Genomic DNA, 19986 nt, shown 5'->3' on the forward strand with positions numbered 1-19986 from the left:
TGAAATCATTCTACCTTAATTAACAATGATCATTGATTAAAAAAAAAAATCTATAAAAACAGGTGAGTGTGTATTGAGCTGCAAAGGCACCTCTGGGTCTGTCCTACAATTGGCTTTTAATAACTTGGTTTTAAAATAATTCTTTCCCATCTCTCTTGCTCCAGCATTTTTGGTATCACAGCCTTTAAAGCTGTTGTGGGTTGCCATGTGTATTTGTCACGAGGCCGAGCAATCTCTTAGAGGTGAAATGAAATGTAAAAATGGGATTCAGTTGCAAAAGTAGAATTCAGGTACAAACTTCTCCAAAGGTTTGTGTGTGTGTTTGAAATAAGGCACTGGCTTTAGTCCAACTGTGTTCAAAGGCATTTGTCAGAACAAAATGAGAATAATTTGGAGGCCTAAATCAGTAACGGAATGTCATTTGGAGCAGGCTGAAATATAGTCGCTTAACTATAGTTAGAGATCAGTTCCTACCTCACTTTTAAACTGCCAGTACTCAAATTCATGGGCTGTAATCCCTGTAGCACTCCATTATACTTTTACACTAAGCCAGGAGGGTAGAAAGTGCTGTCTTTGACTGAGACTCTTACGTTGTCCAGCACAGTACAGCCTCTGAGAATGATTGTAATAATAGCAAGCAACATAGGTTTCTGTGACTTCATCAGCTTTTGGAGGACATGAGACTTAAATAGGTAACCTTAGGAGGAAGCAACATTCAATATTTTATTTAAATCAAATGAATAGGTAGAAAAGACTAAACTTATTACAGGTTTTGTGATTTTTAACACATTTTATTTACAAAAGCTTTCCAGTTTTCCTTACGAACTAGATTTTCGGAAATGTCTGAGGACAGCTACACAATCGATTAGGATAATTGTGGACCAGATCCTGCGCCTATTAGTCAGTGGCAAAATTCCTGTTACATTCTCCTATGACCAACTGCACATCTGATTTGAGATCAGTTGTGCTATGAATGCAAGTTTCAACTGCACACATAGTTGTGGTAATTCTGCTCCCCCTTTTCTAAAAATCTGATTCTTCTAGGATGAACAAGTAGGAACCTCAAAAGTAGGAAGTAAAATAGTTGGTGGGAATATGTGGGGAAGAATGAAATGGGTGTCATTTATGGGAAAACAAAGTATTCCTTGGGTGAATGTGCACTCTATTTTGGAAAATTAGTGCAACTTTCCTTGCCTCTAAATTTAAGAGGAGGATTTTAACTAGATGCACCTGCATTTAAATGTTTACTGTTAGTAAGGCACAGAGATCAAGGTAAAAAGCTGCATTCTCATATGGGCTGATGTATGGAAAGCTACTAGTTAATATTTATGTGTTACTCTTGACATTCCAGAACTCTTCTGCAGCAGTTACAGAGACTCCAAGCCATGGTTGCTGGCAAAGTGTCCCGTTCCTATAAAGCAGCCAGCACTCAGACAGGGACCTGTCTCATGGTGAGTGACTCAAAAGTTGGGGGACCTCAGGCCAATGGTTGCTAAAAAACACACTCTCCCAGTCCAGCTCAAGTCTGTCTGTCTCAACTCCATAGTACTACAGGGTTGGAAAAAGAGTTGGAGCAGCAGGAAGCTGGGAAATCATGAATACTGAGACAGCCTGGGACATGTGTGGATTTTTTTTTTGCTTAAGAGTACCCTCCCCATTCTGTTCAGCCCATCAGGCTGAAAGCCCACAGGGTGGGAAGCATCTCTTGTCAAGATGTAACAATGAAATGTAGCGCAAAGGTCTTAAATGACTTCTGGGATTTCTGAGATTTTTCACCACCTTACTGGAAAGAATCCTAGTTTGTGGCCATTATAATGGGATCTTCCTGTCTAAGAGACCACCTCTTTGCTCCAGACATACTTCCACAGTCATGATCTTTGGAGGAAGTAGGGGGATATTCCCACTTGGTATAAAAGCAGGGTGGGAGGGCTTCTGGTGGAGCATGTTCTGTGAAGGCCCTTTCCTTTAGAACGTGCTTGTATCAGACCTAAGGGCTGCAAGAACACAAGACCATGGACTATCCGCTACAAAGTCCATCTGTTTGAGCAGCCATTGACAGGGGGTCTGAGGGTGGGATTACTGTCTGGCGAGGTGTGCTGCTGATTAGATTAAGTGTTAAGTGTGAAGCAAGAAGTGCTGTTGCATTGGTTGATATTTGTTGCCTCTTATAATCTTGTATATTTAAATGTGTGTCAAAGAAGCTATGGAATGGGAGCCCTTTGTCACTTCATTCTGTTAGAACCAAATAACAAATGAATGTATTAAAATAAAAATAATTCAGAGGCTGTAAATCTACCTCTCTTCTTGTTGAATTCTCACTTATAATCAGGGTAAAAGAACTGTTAGAAAGGCTTTACTTTTAAGTTGGTGCTCTAGCTGGATGGAAATTGGTGTCTAGTCTGACACTGAGCCTTCAGGCTTCTTCATTTGTCACCTTTAAGCAAGATTGTATCCAACAGTAAGAGGTTTAGAAATGCTTGATACAGGTTAAGCAACATGGATCTTTAAATGCATGTCAGAGGTCAGTCCAGTTAAGTTGTGCTACTAGCCTTTCCAACTTCCAAATAATTAAGTGCAACAGAATAAAATGACGGCAATCTTTAAAACTCTTGCATTGAAATCTGTCCTCTTCACTGTTGAATTGTTATTGTCCGTGTACCTTTGATTAGGGGCAGCATATATATTGACCAAAAATAGCCTGGAAGCAGTATTTTTTTTTTTTTTTTGGTTTAAAAAAAAAAAAAAAAGCATGGCAGTTGTGTCTTTAATCTTAATTCCCATTCATTCTGTGATCAAAGAGTGACATTTTTTTTCTTCTGTCTTGTTGCAGGTGGTGGTGCTATGCTTTGCAGTCATTTTTGGTAGCTTCTCTCAGACCTACAGCCCCTATCCTTCTGCCACAAAGATGGTGCTGCCTAGCCAGCATTCCACACCAGAGTCATACACGGCCTCCATCGGTAAGCTAACCCAGTGCAGTTGTTTGTTTGTCTCGCTCTCCCCTCTCCCCCCCCCCCCCCACAAGACCTCCTTTACATTTTTGTGGGAATCCAGGGCATACGTCTTACTCTTTCCCTTTTTGAGGTGTTGGTGTTTTTATAGGTAGAAAGGCAAGTATAGAGAGTGGGTTGGAAAAGTTTAGTTGAGGAAAAAAAATTTTTTTTGCCATCCAGCCCCGCACTGACCCATCCAGCCAGGGACTCGAGCACAGCTCTGCTCTGCCACAGGCTGCTGTGGGGATCCAGCCCCGGTCTCACACTGTCCCCAACCAGGCTGCTGACACTGTTGCTGCAGCCCTGGCTGGTCCTCCTGCCCTTAGGCTCCTGGGCTCTCTGGTCCGGGAGCATCAATGGTCCTGCCAGACAATGGATGTTGCTAGACCAGGGAGTGCCAGTTTTTGGAGGTATAACCTGTATTTATCTCTGATAACTGTTTGTTAAAATGGAACCTGTGGCCCTGGTCTCTTAGTGTTCACTCTGGAAGTCATCCCTTCAGTTCAACCACAGTCTCTGGGCTTGTGGGGAAAGGGTCTTGCATTACCAGTGCTCATGCTGAACTTGTGATGGGCACACATGGATGATTGTCAGTGCAGCATATTTCCTCAGCTCTAAAATATATTAGCTTATCGCCTTGGGTAGCAAAATCCTGAGCAACGAGATATATTGCATTTATATTTGGCCACTTTCAATTCCTGACATATCCAGTGCCCTTATAGCTGGGCTCACTATGTTTCTCATGTAGTTTCTGCCTCCCCTGTTTGTTCGCAGTACGGTCAAGAAGCCTGCTAATTTACGAAGAGCCTCACCAACTGGAGGAGCAGTATGGTTCAATCTCCTTTGCAGATCGCAGTGACGTTTGGGACAGGCGGCTGGATGCGTCCAAACACACAGCCCTATCTCTGGAATCCGTGCCAGGGGCACAGCAGGACAAAGTCACTCACTTCACAATAGCCAACAAAACAAGGCTAGAGAAATCAGTGTTGCTAGGACTGCAGCCGCACAGGTGAGTGCAAAGGAAGCAAGCCTAAGCATGAGTTGCATGAAATTCCTTGTTGCATGTTTCCTGGACCCTTATTTGTATATCTGTTGTGCAGAGGCCCCGGGTCAAAATCAGGGCTCTGCTGTAGTAAGCACTATCGTAATGACATAGCACAAGACAGTCCCTGCCCTGAAGTGCTTACAGTCTAGACCAGGGGTGGGGAACATTTTTTCAGTACGGAGTCATTGACCCACAGAAAAATCACTCTGGCTCCACGCATAAGTGAGAAGGTTTAAAAAAAAAACCAAACCCACCCCTCACACTCAACTCAGTGCACTGGGGCTCTGCTTGTGCTCCAGCACCGTGCGTATGTGGGTGGGTGTTTGCTGGGGCTTCCACCCACAGTGGGGTGAGCTAGTGCTCACAATGAGCTCTTAAGATACTTAAACTTAATTCAGTAAGGTTTAATTTTAAATGAGGTTTTGCAGGAAATTACCATATTTGTCGATGTCCATGTTTGTGTCTGATGTGTACACACACATGTATACAAATAACTTCCTGTGAAGGAAAGTACCAGTAAAATATCACCTAGTGGGAGATACATTGCCTAAGTGTTGAAAACTGAGAGGAAATTTGCATCATTAAGCAATCTGAAAATTTGCAGGCCATGGGGCATTGTCACTTTTGAGTGTCAACATGAGCTTGTGGATTGCTAAGATTTCTGACTGGGTGGGTTATAAGGAACTGGGTGCCTTTTGCACTCAACATAGCTTTGCTAAAGGGAAGATGGAGCATGTATTGCTAGAAGGGTCACCATGACAAAATTTCATGGAATTTCTTGTTAAATTCTTGCTTCAAAACAATGTGAGATTTTGGTGCTCTTTGAAAATGAGAGAAACTCTGTTTTGAAGAACCGACGTGTGATGTCTTTTCCTTCACTTTTACCGCTGGGTGCCTTACCAGTATCCTGCTTCTCAAAGCCTGGATCTCTCCTCAACAGATCCTTTTCATTATGCCAAATAGGTTTTTATTTATATATGTCTCTTAACAGACTAGGATAAGAGCTTCTGCCCACCCATGTCCACCACAGTACAGTAAAACTCCAATAGTCCGGCATCCAATTGTATGGCACTCCTGATAGTCCGGCATCAAAATAGCAAGAGCCTAGTGAGTGAGCTTCGGCAAAAAATGAGTTACACGGCAACAGCGGCGGCAGCTGAACCAAGCAAAAAGAGTAAAAAAGGGTTAAAAAAACTAAAACATCACAGTATACTGTATACAGTATGTACAACAGAAAGGGTTAAGAACACTTTATATACAGTATATAATGTATACAGTATATTATAACCAGCTTATAGTACCTCCTGATAGTTCGGCATATCTGATAATCTGGCACCACCTAGTTCCCAAAGGTTCCGGATTATCGGAAGTCTACTGTATATCTAATTTAAATTGGAGGCCAAAATTAAATCCACAACTGAAGAGGTGACTCATTTGCAGTGTTACCAAGTTCCAACCAGTGAGTTCCTGGTAAACAGGCACTGTAATAGCAGTAGCCAGTTTCAGTGGAGAGAGTGCTTTTTTGTATGGCTGCATATAGGTATTAACATACTTTCTTATTTTTCTCCTTACAGAGTCAGCTCAGAGCTGGAAGTGAATGAAACACTGAAAATAATTGAAATTGATAGACGAGTTAATGCCACTTCTTAAAAAAAAAAAGAGGCTTCCCTCCCTCATTATCTTCCCTTCTTTTCAACCAAAGTCCCACCCCTTCCTCATACCATCAGTGAACCAACGGGCAAAAGAGAGAGTGGCTGCCAACTTCTGAATCGGCTGAAGAGCCTGTGACTTTAGTCAGCAGCATTTGTCCTCGTTCTGTCGTGTTCTTCGAGCACACAAACCTACGTCCTCTTCTACTGCTCTCCCTGACTGGTAACACAAGGGAGGGTTGGAATCCTACAGTAGGGGTACAGCTGATTGTTTTGTGTTTGTACCTACTCAGGGGGCAGAGACGTAGAATGGTGGAGTAGAGTAAATGGAACTTTCCTGGGAACATGGCTAGTAGGTCACTTGGGAGAAGGAAACTGAAAACAGCAAAGAGATATACAGTGTGACACTGCTCAGATTTGGCCACAGCTCCATGCCAATCACTCTGCCATTGGAGCTTTATGGGAAGAGAAATGTGTCCACAGTTCCCATCTCTCCCACCAATGGCAGAGAACAGACACTAATCCTGTTGGGTCAACAACACAGACAGGAGAGTCTCTTCAATTGCAATATTGTCATCTTTTTTCTTTTCGCTGCTTCTCTCTCCCATTTCCTACCCCTTTTTCACTTGGGCCATCCTTATGAAGGATCTGAACAACATTCAGTCAGTCCTTGTGTCTCCTCAGGCCTTGTCTACATCTGCACCAATTTAACAACATCATTTTAGAAACTGAGTTTAAAATGTGCAACTTCCTCATATGGAAATTATTTTAAAAGATTCTGACTAGTATATTGTATCCATTTAGCTTAAGCTGTTTCATCGCTGGCATAAACTAAATCAATACAAGGCTCAAATCAAAATAAGTGTGTCCACATTAGCAGATTGCATGGATTGAATTACATTTTAGATGCATCGGTGCAGTTATTTGAGGTAGACAAGGCCTCAGATTGCTCTAGATTCTCCCTCTTCCCCCCCCCCCCCCCCCCATCCTCCTCCTGTTGTTGTAAATAGTATTTATTAGCTTTTCAAAACTTCCCTCTGGCAGCCAGACTGGAGAGCCAAGCTCCCAAGACCACACCAGGTATTCTTGGTTAACTTTGAAATCAATGTGGCAAAAATTGCTTTTTTAAATTAAACTTAGTTCCTTGCAATGGTTATTAGAATGTAACAAGATTTCCTTTCCTCTTCCTTTTTTACTAAAAGTACATGGAATGAAAGCCAGTGCTTAGGGGAAAAAATACTGAGTTGTCCCAGGTAGACAGTTCAGGTCAGTGTTGATGGTCTCCCTCTATAGATGATATTTATTACTACAAAGCTACCTAGAAGATCCACCAAGGTCAGGTCCCTTTTATACTTGGCACTGTACACACACGGTGAGAGACTCTCACTGTCCTGAAGCATCTTACCTGTATAGACATGACAGAAAAAGAAAGGGAGGAGGGGAGGATAGGTACACGGAGAGGGGAAATGCTTGGCCAGAGTCACACAGCTGGTCAGTGGTGGAGCCAGGAATAGAATCCAGATATTCTATCTTTCAGTGCAGTACCCTGTCCACAAGAGCATACTGCTTCTAACGCACCATGTTGGTTCATCTAAAACACACTGCCTTTTGTGTGGTGATTATCCTTTCAGTATTCAGATTGTGCTAATGATAGGGCAGCCCTTTTTACCCAAAACCGTCCCTGATTGCTTCTGATTTTTATTTGGTTATCACAGTGAGCCTAAAAACCTACAGGAGAGAATAGTATGGCTACTTTTGCAATTTACCGGGAAAACGCAATTAAAAATATAAAAATTCTTTTTAAAAAAAATCCTTTTTCACATATATAAGGAGAAATAACTAGCATAGTCTTGTGTTTTTATACCATGTACAGTAACTATTTACTCCAGGTATTCTATTTTGTAAAATATTTTTTCAGAAAAATTGTACTGTTTTTGTATTTTAATATAGCTTCTGCAGTATGCTTCATCTTTTTTTTTTTTTCCTTTTTAGTCTCCTTTCATATCTTCACTGTCCCATCTGTTTACTATAGACCTGATCCAAAACCTGGTTAAGTTCATGGAAAGAATCCATTTGGCTTTGAGTAGGTTTGGATCAGTCCCCACTGTTCCGTGATCAGAAACAATATTCAAATGAGCAAGAGTGAGACATGTGCCTCGATTCCACTGGCAGATAGTGTGTGTGTGTGTGTGTGTGTGTGTGTGTGTATATCCCTTTCTAGGTTAAACTTTATTTGTGTGTACAGGCATCTTTCTTTTTTTAAATGTCGGTGACAGTAAGAAGTGCCATTGTGAACATATTCATAATCGATCTTGTTGCTGTGGGTCAACATCATCCCTAAGGCACATCCTTCTTTTTAAGGGTCAGTTACAATGGCCATGATAATTCTTTTAGGATTGCAGTAGTGTACACAGACACCCATCACACTAGGGATGTTAAATTTTGATTAATCAGCTAATTGAGTAGTCGATGGAATTTCCGTCGGTAAGGGGGCACTCACTATCCCACTGCGCTTCTCCCTTTGAAATGTACAAGAGCCACCTGCGGTTCTTGTATCTCTCAAAGTGAGAGAGGCAGCAGGGAGCAAAGCAGTTCCCCACTGGCACGGGTTCCCCTCTGTGTCTCTTCCTTTGAAATATACAAGAGCTGCGGGTGGCTCTTGTACATTCCAAAGGGAGAGGAGCAGCGGCGGGACCAGCACGAGTGGGACTGTTTCAATCCCTGCTTGTGCCATTTCCCCGCTGTCCCCCGCTTCCTCTGCCCCCCGCAGAGATGGTACTGTGGGGAGGAACCGACTTTTAAGCTGGGTCCCCCCAGCACCAGCTCGTGCATATTCCCTCCCCCTTTGCTGCCCCTCTCTGATAGAGGCAGAAAAGCGGGGTGGGGGGGAAGGGGGGAAGCAACTAGTTGAGTTTCTACTTGACTACCCGATAAACATTTGCTTATTGGGTAGTTGACTAACTACTTACATCCCTAAAGCACACAGCTATCCCTTTGGGAGCTCTGGGTTAAGAACCCTGCATTATAACTGCATGATGGAAAGAGGTAGGAAATGGTAGGTATGAGTGGGAGAGCATTTGAATTGAGACATGAGTGGTGTCTGCATTATTTTATCCACTTAAGGTCAGAGAAGGAAAGGGGAAAATGTATGACCTGTTAGATCAGGGGTTCCCAACCTGGGGTACGTGTACCCCCAGGGGGTACGAGAAGCTTGTCAAGGAGGTACGGGGAATATTTTTGGTAGATAACTAGATTATCCTAATTGAAATATTTCCAAAGTAGTAGTAGTCAGTGAAAAAAGTTGTGAATTCTAGAGTCTCGAATTTATTTCCTTTCATATTGAATAGAGGGTACGGGAAGGTTTACTAAAAGCCAAGAAGGTACGGGGACCAAAAAAGGTTGGGACCCCCTGTATTAGATTGACCATATTGGCTATCTTGGGGCATTCAAGTATATCCAGGTAGGCGTGGGTCAGTGATTAGCAGATCCCCAAAGGACCTGGTTTACCAAGAACCTCTAGGTCCCCTTGACTTTAGAGGAACTGGAGGAGGCCCAGTGTTCCTGCAAAACAGGGCCTATATTTTCTGTGTCTTGGGGAATATTCATATAGCTGTGTATGGAATGTGAATATGGAGCAGGTGGAAGCTGAGCTGTCTAATCTCTCTTGTGTCCATTACCCTACTTAATGCACAAGTTCGCTTCCAGTTAAGAGACACTGTTAATGTTACCACTTAAAAAAAAATCTGATTTCTGTCTGAGTGTTCCTTATAATACCGTACACTACTAAAAAGACTTTCCCAACACCATTGCTAACCACCATTAAAGCTTTTTGCACTTCTTTCCACTTCGATACACCACACATTTATGGGGGTTTTACACTTTCATCAATATAGGCTGCTGTCTGAGTCGGGCTTCTGGACTATGTGGTCTGATTTAATGTATGGATAATATGGAGTACAACAATTCCTGTGTTCCTCTGATCCTAAATATAGCCTTGTTATAGACTTAACATTTTTAGTTCTTAATTAAATTTTAGCTGGTGTGTGTGTGTGTGTGTGTGTGTGTGTGTGTGTGTGTGTGTGTGTGTGTGTGTGTGTATCTCATAAACTAGCACAATGTTTGTATTGCAGGGAAATGTTATTCCTTTAAAATCCACTATTTCCGTTGAACCTGACAGTGTCTGTCTAATGCTAATGAAATGGGTTTCTTATGCAAGTTCTTTTTCTAACCATCTGTCACTTGTTCATTCTGGGTAAAATTGGCTCCTAGGTACAGGATCAACACAAGCCAGGCACCACTTAAGTCCCAAGAAACGATGCAAGTCGCACTTCAGCAGTCTCTAGGGCCTTATGCAGTTTATAGCCTCTGCACAGGCCTGAAATCCACCCTGAAAGATGCCTATGTGGAATCCCCTTTCCTAATCAGTGTTTTACCCCACCTATAAAACCTAACTTCCCCCTATAACTTTCAGACATTTCCAGAGCTGTTAGCCTTTGATTCTAGGGAGTTAAGCTATGAAGGAAAGTAGGGCATTATTTTTTAATATAAATATATATGTATGGAAATCAGGCCCAGGCGATGTAACATTTCTAACCATGTTAGCACTGTGTAGATGGGGGAAGGAGGCAACAAGAAAGAGAGAGATTGGCATACTTTATAGTTCTAGGTTACAATTTCACATGTGTCCTCCATTCGTACCATGATACAGACTAGTATTTTAATACAACAAGGTTCATAGGCCAGATCTCCATGGGCATAGCTTCCGTGGAGTAGGTCTGACTTATACTGGCTGAGGAGCTTGGTCCCTGTTACTGAGATGGTCGTCTCTGCTCCAAAGTATGTGGCTGCTGTCCCAAGTCTCTTTCAGGGAGGTTCATTTTCTTAATACAAATAGGTAAAAAGAAAAAGAGGCTTCACTCAGTCCTTGCTTTCAGGTTCCAGCTCTACATCTTTCAGGTATCTGGCAGGTTCCTAGTTCGGGCCAGGTCTCCTCCTCCTTCAGGGCTCCTTCCTCAGGCACCAGCCTCAGGGCTTTCTCTGCCTCAGCTTCTGACCTCTTTGCTTCAGGGGATGCAACACTGGAGTTTGCTCCACTCTGGTGCGATTTTCCCTCCCCCAGGGCAGCGGTGGATTTAGGGCAGGGCGAGCGGGGCAGCTGCCCCGGGCCCCACGCTTCCCGAGGCCCCTCGCATGCGCTGTGGCGCCACAGTGCATGCGCCATGTCAAAGGAGGGGCCGCACGAAATTTCGCTGCCCGGGGCCCCGCGGCACACTCATCCGCCCTTGCCCCGGGTTACGATCTGTCTCATACAGTTCCTCCTATAGATGCCCACTAGCAGCCATTTAAAGGTCTAGCTATAGTTCAGCCTTCTTTAACTGGCTAGATTTGCCTTGCTGGCTCTGTTCCGGGGAGAAGGGCTCTGTCTATCCACAGGGATCACCTGTGACACCCCGTATCTTTATCTGCATGTAAATATAAGTTTAGATTAATATTTAACTCACCTTTCCCTTTTGTAATACTTATAAAAAGTGACTTTTTAGTCACTTTTAGTCACTTACAGTGTCTAGACACAGTTACAGTGTAGGACAAATACATGAATAATATTAATTGCCACACCCAGAAGGATTTGCACAAAGTATTGGGGCTCTAGATTCTAGCTAGTGCCAAGAGACCATTGTACAAAACCCACACACAAAAGAACAGAAGTATATTTAGTATTTTTATACTGTAACTAAAATATTTCATTCTCAAAGCACTAATTAAAAAGGGAATGCTTTGCACTTGGAAGGTGAAATAGCAGGTCATTGCTTTGGTAACTTGGAATAAAGCAGTGTATTTTAGAGGTGCTTTGTTCAGCTACTATATTGCTTCTATAACTGTGCAGCTTTGCATTGTAGCTCTCTTACTATTTATCAGTGTTAAGGACAAATGACTGTTGGGAGTGTGGGGATAAACTGGCTACCCAGACATTCATTATATACAGCAATAGATAATCTGTAAGGGTTCACCAGTGAGTCAACATGCACACCCAATAATCTTAAAACCCAGCAGATGCACCCTGGACATTCTGTCTTGGATTGTGGGTGAGATCCAGGTTAATATTACCTTGCCTCTGATAAATTATATTCAAAGAGCCCCTAGGTGTGAGGCAGGAATTTGTTTCTCCATATGTGTATCGCAAGAAATTAGCTTTTCTTTATAAAGGCACATATGTGGTTTTGCTCCTGTTTCCTAAGCCTGTGTTGCTTTGGGTCTTTCTTGCAAGAAACACTCATGAGACTGAAATGGGCCTGTTTTGTTTTAGTTACTGCTAAACTTATAATCTATTTCTCTGCTTTGACTTGTAGTCTACTTCCAGCCCATTCTTCAAAGAGAGTAAAATGTGGGGATATGGAGTCAGGGAAAGATGGGTTTCCAAATTGTCTTGAGGTGGAATATTCTGAGATGGAGGGATTCTAGTAGCAAAGAAATTTCTAAATCCCAATTCCTTAAACAGAGAGAGAACCTATTTTGAATAGATTGACAACACCCCCTCCTTCAATTTTTTAAATTATGTATCCCTGTGCATGGAAAACTAGTAGGGTTGACAACTCTGACTGAAGCTATTCTAGATTTTTTTCCCCCCAAAATGACATGTCATTTTCTTAAAATATCGTATTAAAATCACCAGGATTACTTTCAATAGTCACTGGGAGATTGATGCTGATTCTCTGGGAGATTTCGGGCCAATCCTGGAGGATTGGGGAATCCTAAGTGTGTGTGTGTGTGTGTGTGTGTGGCATTTTCATTGTTATACTTTTTCCTGCAACACGGGTAAAATTTTCATCTTTTATTGTTCATATAATGGGGCAAGTAAGAACAGAAAGAGAAGTAGAAGTGGGTGAGTGTCACAGACTTCTGCTTTAAAATATCTGGGTATGGATCTGGCTTGGACCACAGCTGATTCTCGTACAGTGAGGCTGAAGTAATGGAATTCCATCTTCACAATTTATGTAGTTTAACAATAATATGTGTTGTGTGATTTTTTTTTAAAGACACTTGCAGAAGTTTCCTTAAAATAAGCACCGCTCTAACTAAAAGCTTTTATTCCTCTGTGCATCTTCATTTATGCATCTTTCTGAACAGCTGACACCATTCCACTTGGTTCAATAGAAAGTAAATAAGTTTGCCTGAACCACAGTGCACAGGGTATTAGCAGTGGTATTACCTATCTGAAAGCTGTCCTGTCATTACTTACAGAATGCATCTATTACTCTACATGAAGCTGTAAGTCAGTAAAGTCTGAATGGAACACCAACTCTGCTGTAGATGGCTCTGGATTAAGTACAGGGAAATATTCTTGATTTTACCCTCATTAGCCTTTAGGGGTCACTTTTGTTTCATGTAATTATAACTTCAGCTACTTTTTTAGGGCTGTAAGTTAGAAGGCCACATGAACTGAAGTCTGGGTGTGATGTGTTTTCTGGTACAAGAGCTAAAGAATCCTTTCCCATGAACATATCCTTTTAATCACTGTTAGACAGTGTATCAAATAATTTTCTTGAGCGTTTAACAAATGGTGGGTACATTGCAGTCCCCCTGAGTTTTCCAGATGACAATGTATTTAGAGTGCTTTCCTCTGAAATGAAATACTTACTTGCGGAGGGTCAGAAATGATACTTTGAGCCATCCAACCCAACATCAGGTTTCATCCCTGCTTCATTTCACTTACACCTGTGGTGTTCATCCAGTGAGGAAAACCGCATTGCTGGAGGAATACCAGCTAATTTGAATTAGGGCTTTAAATCGGAATCCTGTTTCACGCGGGCAGTTACTTCGGGCTAGTCAATTTCTAAAATGGCGACCACCCGGGAACATGCAAATCAAGTGCGGGATATTTAAATCCTGGGCTTGATTTGCAATTTCGGTCGCCCTCATTAGCCTCCCTAGATGGATCTAGGGGGCTAGTGTAGATATACCCTACTATAGTGGCTATTGCTCTAGTGAACTAGCTACGTTATTCTGAAAATGTAAATAATTTTGAGCCAACTAGCCACATTCAACAAGTCAAATAGCCACATGTGGCTAGTATGTTGGACACCACAGACTTACACACTCTGCATGCAGGTGCATATTACATACATGTTTGTGCTTTGCTTATGAGCATATTAAACAACTATCCAGTGTGAAAAAGATGGCAGATATTTGGGACTGTGCAAAACCAAAACCGACCAAACCCTTCAGTAAATTGTAACAGAGCCTCTCTTGACTTTGCTAACATCTGTTCTTTTGCCAGATGTATGTTTCTGTGCATGTTGGTTAAATATTCTCTTTGTGTAATGATTTCTACAGATGCATTGCTCATCTGGATACATTCCCACCTGATTGTTCGTACTGCAAACATGACTCTTGGTGTAAATAAATTGTTTTCTTGTAGAATTCAGCAAACAATTACTGGGATAAAATAAACCCCTAGATGCTTTTGTAAGACATACGTTAGTTTTTATTAACTACATATATGTTATACCTTTTCATTCTTGCAAATAAATATTTTATGTAGAAAAAAGCAAAATTAGCTCCTTTGTCTTTGCATTTATTTGAAATCTGGCCTTCTGTATTTTGAAAGCACTGAAATGTGTATGGTCTGTGAGGTCTTTTTTTTAACCTGATTATCTAACATGCTGCCACTGAACTGGAAGAAGATGAAAAGCAGTGATATGTGTATGTGTTTCACAGTAACTATGTGCCCTTTCTCAAGATTGCTAAAACTGGATAATTGCTTTTGTTAATCATAGTGGAGGAGGGATGGTAACATTTTGTAATAACTGTGTTGCATAATTCCCCAAAAAATCTATGTTAATACTAAATTCATAGATGTATGGGGAAAAGAACTATGTTTTGGTAATATTGGGGGGGAGGGTCCTGTCTTGTTTGGAGATCAGATCTGCACCATATGCAAGTTGACAGCTCTATGGCTATGCCCTGACTTACACGAGTTGAGGATTTGCCATTGCCTCTGGGATGAATGCTCCAAATCCAGGTTGATACTTTGGCTTTGACATGTTCTGTGTTGAGTGGGTGGGTGGATCAAGAACTCCACTGCCCAATCTAAGAGGGGGACAAAAGCATCCTCAATGTAGATGACGTTGCAGGTAAGTCACTGCACATTAATTGTATATCTCTAGCCTCTAGTTTCCAACGGTCCTCCCCAGCTTGAAGTCTGTTTTGACAACAAACTACAGTATATGTATAGAGAAAAATGTGCAGTGTTCCTGTGGTAGATTTACACCTGTCTTCAAATGGGGGCTGCCATTTTGGTTTTAAAAATGTTCTCTTCTGATGTAAGGAATAGTCTTTCCTTTCAAAAAGGCCTCAGGGGGGAGCCCCATGCTCAGTAGCAGCACCCGGCCAGGAATCTGATACAAACCAGGATTGCTCTTCAATGAGAGAGGATCACATTGTAATCGGATAAGTTTCCATTTCTCCTCTCTGAGCTGAGAGCCTCACTCTATTGACACTGCCAAAACATGGAGCTTGGGAACAGACATGCATTGTTCAAATTAACATTTCCAGTGGAGATCTTGCCAACAATGTTAGTTATGACCAGATCAGTCTCCATAGTTCTAAGTACTGTACATATACACATGCTATGTGCCCAAAGAATTTATTGTTTAGGGAAGAGAGACATGAAGTTAGAATTCTCATTGTACAGATGGGGAAACTGGAGCATAGGCATAACTGAATTTTGCATGTCTCTGTTTTGGGACTCCCTTCTTGACATCCTAAGAGTTTGATTTTTCAGAGGGTGGGAGGTTATAGCTGTCTTGCTGGCAATTAATTTAGCTGAAATACTTCTGAGAATGTTGGCTGGAGAGATTAAACCACTTGTCCAAGGTCATGCAGGCAGTCTGTGGGGAGAACTAGGAGGAGGAGACCATCCTTGTTTGGGTTGGGTATTCCACTGGAATAGAATGAAAAAAGCAACATTGCTTGACCTACATTTCTTTCTTGGATACCATTTGTATCTCATGATGCAACAGAAAGCTTACAGACCCAACATCCATGTGGTGGCAGCAGCTGCTCCCTTACCCCAGACTGTACAGTGCACAAGTGTGCACACCTAGAAACATAAACGCACTTCTCTGAATAGCTGCAGCAGCCAGAGATTGAAAACCTTTGTCAGAAGTGCCTTGAATCAAGAGCCATGAGAGCAGCTAAGATCAGTACAGGACCCTACCTGAAATTTAGGTGAATCCCTGCCTCACTGGCCCTTGTCTCTGAATTAAATACTTTGTTTTGCCTTCCGTAGAAAGGGGGCATTACCTTGTCCTTGTGGGAGTCATAAGCCACCCACACATTCTCCTCCACTTTCACCGTCCTCTGAGACCATGTCATAACCACCACCCTTCCTGTACTACTGCAGCTGTCCTGATTCTCTGAATAGAAAATATCAGATACCAGAGCTATCAGTCCAGCATATGTTTTACAAACATGAACTTAAACAGAAAAATCTTAAAGGAAAATCATCTGATTTGTGACCTGCTATGGTACTTATCCTTCTTGTCTTAAATTGTTTATAGCTCAGTTCTGCTCCCTTGAAAACTAAGGCTTGGGAATAAAAGTGCGAGGTGACTGCTGACCATATTGAATTAAGCAGTGATGGTCATTGTTTAGAGCAGCATGAAGTGAGTGGGAATGTATGCAGTTAGTGATTACACCAGGTAGCCACAGCCTAGAAATGAATGTGGGGCCATGAGATTGTCATGTTCACACTGTCACCCTCCCGTACATACTGTCTTTTGGAAAATGTCAGACTATTTTCACTCGGGACTAGATCCTGATACCACTACCCACATGGACAAAAGTGTGAGGCTATAGGAATCTGCCCCTGACGGTTTGACATCATTATTTGACTGACGTGCATCTGTCCTTGTAATCAATCATGTTCCCACAGTTTAGAGAGAGCTGGAACATACACTGGGAAAAATCAGTGGCTGGTGAATGAGTGCACTTTTCTAAGAAAATGAATAAATAATAAAGAGAAATAATGAACTTTTAAAATTCGTTCATTGTGAATGCATTCCCATTCTCTACCATAACTAAGGGTATTCTAGGAGGCAGTGTTGCCTATGGGATAGAGCACTGGACTGGGATTCTAGACTGGGATCTATTGCCAGCTCTGCTATTGGCCTTCTGGATGACCTTAAGATGAAATCATGTTCTCTGGCCTCAGTTTCCCCATCTATAAAATGGCAATAATGACACCTGTTGCAAACTTCTGAGACTTACAAAAGAAAAGCACTATATGCAAAGTTGGCATTATTAGAAATGATTGCACTTCAAAAGTCCAGTTTTTTTAAGTTACTCATTTTTTATTGATCTCAAGTTACAATTTTTTTTTTTAAGAAAACCGGAATTGTGTTTATAAGGACAGGTCTCAATTCTGGCATTGTTTTAGGTGGCTTTTTTTTTAAAGATTAAAAGAATTACCCCTTTTAGGTAATTTCAAATTTATTCAGATTCCCCTCTTCTATTTTCTAAAGGCAACATTTAAAAATGTTCAGCAGCTGCTTAAATTTTTTTTCAGTGCATTGGTACCAACAAAATCAATGGAGTTTAGCAGAAAAGCAGAAATCATAACTGTCCACTTGTCTAAATAATGCAACCATAACCACTGCATAAAACTACTGAACTGATATGGATCAGGTCAAAATATATTAAGCATTACTCTGAAGAGTTGTTGGACCACAGAGTGATTTGACCCTCCCCCCTCCACCGCCCAAGTAAGAAGTTACCTACATGCACAAAGTCTATGCACCACTGATGCCTTCAGAACAGGACTTCACTGGCACTAAAGTACTGCAAAGGCCTTTTTCTGGCCCTCTGTACAGGGATGAATTTAATCCTTTCAGAGCATTTCCTGTTTCATTTCATACCATCCATGCAACTCTTCAAGCCATGCATTACAGCCATAAGCCCTACAAGAGGACTTAACATAACACCTGCTGAAGCCCATCAGTGCTCCCAGACCAGCCAGAGGAGTCACTACAAAATGATGCAAGGTACTTCTTTTATCCCAAACCCTGAGCCTCCGTATCATTGCCAACCTATGAACTGTGATACCTGCCATTGGAATCCAGCCCCTTTCGCCAGCACAGCACTCACAGATGTTGCCAAAGCCTGGTAAGGTTCTATTCTTATGTTCTGATCTTTTTCAGTTTAGTCAAGTTACAGTGCGTGAAGTCTACCTAGACATCAATGAATAAATGTGATATTTTCACGACGTTTTTGCTATGTTTCTGTTTAAAAAAAAATGGACGTTTCAAGTGTAATTGTGTAAGCAATACTGTACCTTACTAGCTTTCCCGTTCACTCAACATTGTTAATATAAAGCAGAATGTATTGGAAGCGTATGTAGCACCATATGTTGCAAATTAGTTATGCAAATTTCAGGAGCAATAGCAAAAATAGGTGATCCCATAGTATATTTATAGACCTGTTGTAGAGGCAAGGGCAATTCTTTTCCCTGGCAGTCTCAGCATAGGGAAAGTGCAAATTGCCTCTCCTCTGACCCTAAGCTGCCCCCAGCCACTGTGCAGGAATTAATTCCCTGCAACGTCTTGCCTTGGCCCCCAATTGTACCCATAGGATAATTAGCTATGCTGTTTTGATTACAAGTAGCATGGTGGAGCATTGGAAGAGAATTGGGGTAACCAGACTCTGTAGCATAGGGGTGTAGAGAGCACCGAACAACAAGCAAATTGAATTTTACTGGAAAGTGAAGTACAAGGCAGTGCATTTTGTGTGTGTGTGTGTGTGTGCGCGCGCGTGCTCCATAGCTGTAATAAGCTCTCACCAGTTTGCCCTACTTACAAGATGGGCAGCAACAGTCAGCACTTCAGTTAGTGGCCTTTAAGGATCACCTTAGCTTGAGTGCATGGCAAAGGTCTCCACATTGTGTGGGTTTTATACAGCAGCATTCCCTTTGATTTTTTTCAGAATAACAGTATTGCTCATGCTGTCCTTCCTTTCTTATGGGATGTGTATGGTTTGGGGAGAGGGGGGAAGTTTGTTTGCTTTTGGATATTTTTTGTCACATTGACTTTTTGTGGCTCTGGATTCTGGACCCTCAAAACTAGAGGTTTATTGGATATATTCCTGTGGGATTTTTCAAATCCCCAAACCATCATCCTTTTCATTCTTAAATTAATATTATTGCCACTATTATCCCAGGCATCTAAACAGTCCTATGCCATGACTTTTGCTTACCCTGTCTGACCAACAAAAGGATGAGGCAGGGAAAGAAGGAGGGAAAATTCATTTGTTAATAGGCTCTCTGGTGAAACCAGGTGTTTGACTCAGTAGTGTACTAAAAACAGACTGCATGGGAAAAACGGAAGAGATTAATGCATAAATAAACACTCAGAGGATTAGGGGAGCATCTGATGCTTTTGGCCACTTGACCTACCTCTCATGAAGGCATTTTTATGAGTCTAGGAATTGATGAGACAAGGTTAAGGCAGGCAAGTGTCACAAGCTGCACCTCCATTTACTTTTGTACATGTTGCTAAAGAGAATGTTAGTCGTATTTGAAGCTTTCTTCCATGGGTGCAATATATTAAGTACTGTTTATATTTCTGTTAGTGCAGGGACAACATGATATTCTGCCACATGAGGATCTGAGTTCATGGCCCAAGTTCAGTCCCTTGCTTGTCAGACTAGCACTGGGAATACAGTACAGGGAAATGTGCCTGTTCAGAAGAACCTTCTGTATCTCTTTGTGGACAGTGCTGTGAGCAAAAATGGTTTATATTGAAAGAACAGCCAATAATCTTGAGTCAAAAGGAAGGTCCAAAATTGGATTGTAACAGGGCAAGGCATCTCTCTAACTCACTTGCTGGCCTGGTCTCCTTTAAGGTTTATAGTGTAAAGAAAAATAAATAAAACTTGCTCACTGTTTGTATCTGTATTTCATAGAGCTACCTTCCCCTCTTGCTCTAGGGACCGATCACAGCCATTAGCTTCACCCTCGTATGGCTGTTCCCCCAGGCATAGCCTAGCCCAATAATCCTTGCCCCCGACAGCTCTTTGTAGCCCTATTGTAGCCTTGCCCCTTTTAATTTGGTCAAATGGGCCCGCCTGTTCTGACATGGGGCACTGGCCAAAAGACTCACAGGGACTGACTGGTCTGAGGTGTATTATCTTCCAAAAGGAAAAAAAAATATGTATATACCCACAACCAGTGCTTTTTTTGTTTGTTTTTTGTTTAAAAACAAAAGTGCAGGTACTCCAGGGGAAAAATGGTTGAGCTCTGACTGGAGGT

At 41.8% G+C, this 19986-nt stretch overlaps 1 protein-coding gene across 2 annotated transcripts in view; it reads left to right on the forward strand.

Moving 5' to 3' along the window:
• CREB3L2 (cAMP responsive element binding protein 3 like 2) overlaps positions 1-14235 on the forward strand; it is a 104759-nt gene extending 90524 nt beyond the window's left edge. For both annotated transcript variants that reach the window (XM_006133371.5, XM_075940030.2), the window contains exons 9-12: positions 1352-1451; positions 2831-2957; positions 3765-3999; positions 5610-14235. In XM_006133371.5, coding sequence (XP_006133433.2) covers positions 1352-1451; positions 2831-2957; positions 3765-3999; positions 5610-5685 — 538 coding nt within the window. In that variant the 3' untranslated portion in view covers positions 5686-14235. The remainder of the gene's footprint in view (positions 1-1351; positions 1452-2830; positions 2958-3764; positions 4000-5609) is intronic.
• Positions 14236-19986: the final 5751 nt, after the last annotated feature.

The sequence above is a fragment of the Pelodiscus sinensis genome, chromosome 1 (genome assembly GCF_052426305.1).
Source record: "Pelodiscus sinensis isolate ZL-2025 chromosome 1, ASM5242630v1, whole genome shotgun sequence".
NCBI classification, from domain to species: Eukaryota; Metazoa; Chordata; order Testudines; family Trionychidae; genus Pelodiscus; species Pelodiscus sinensis.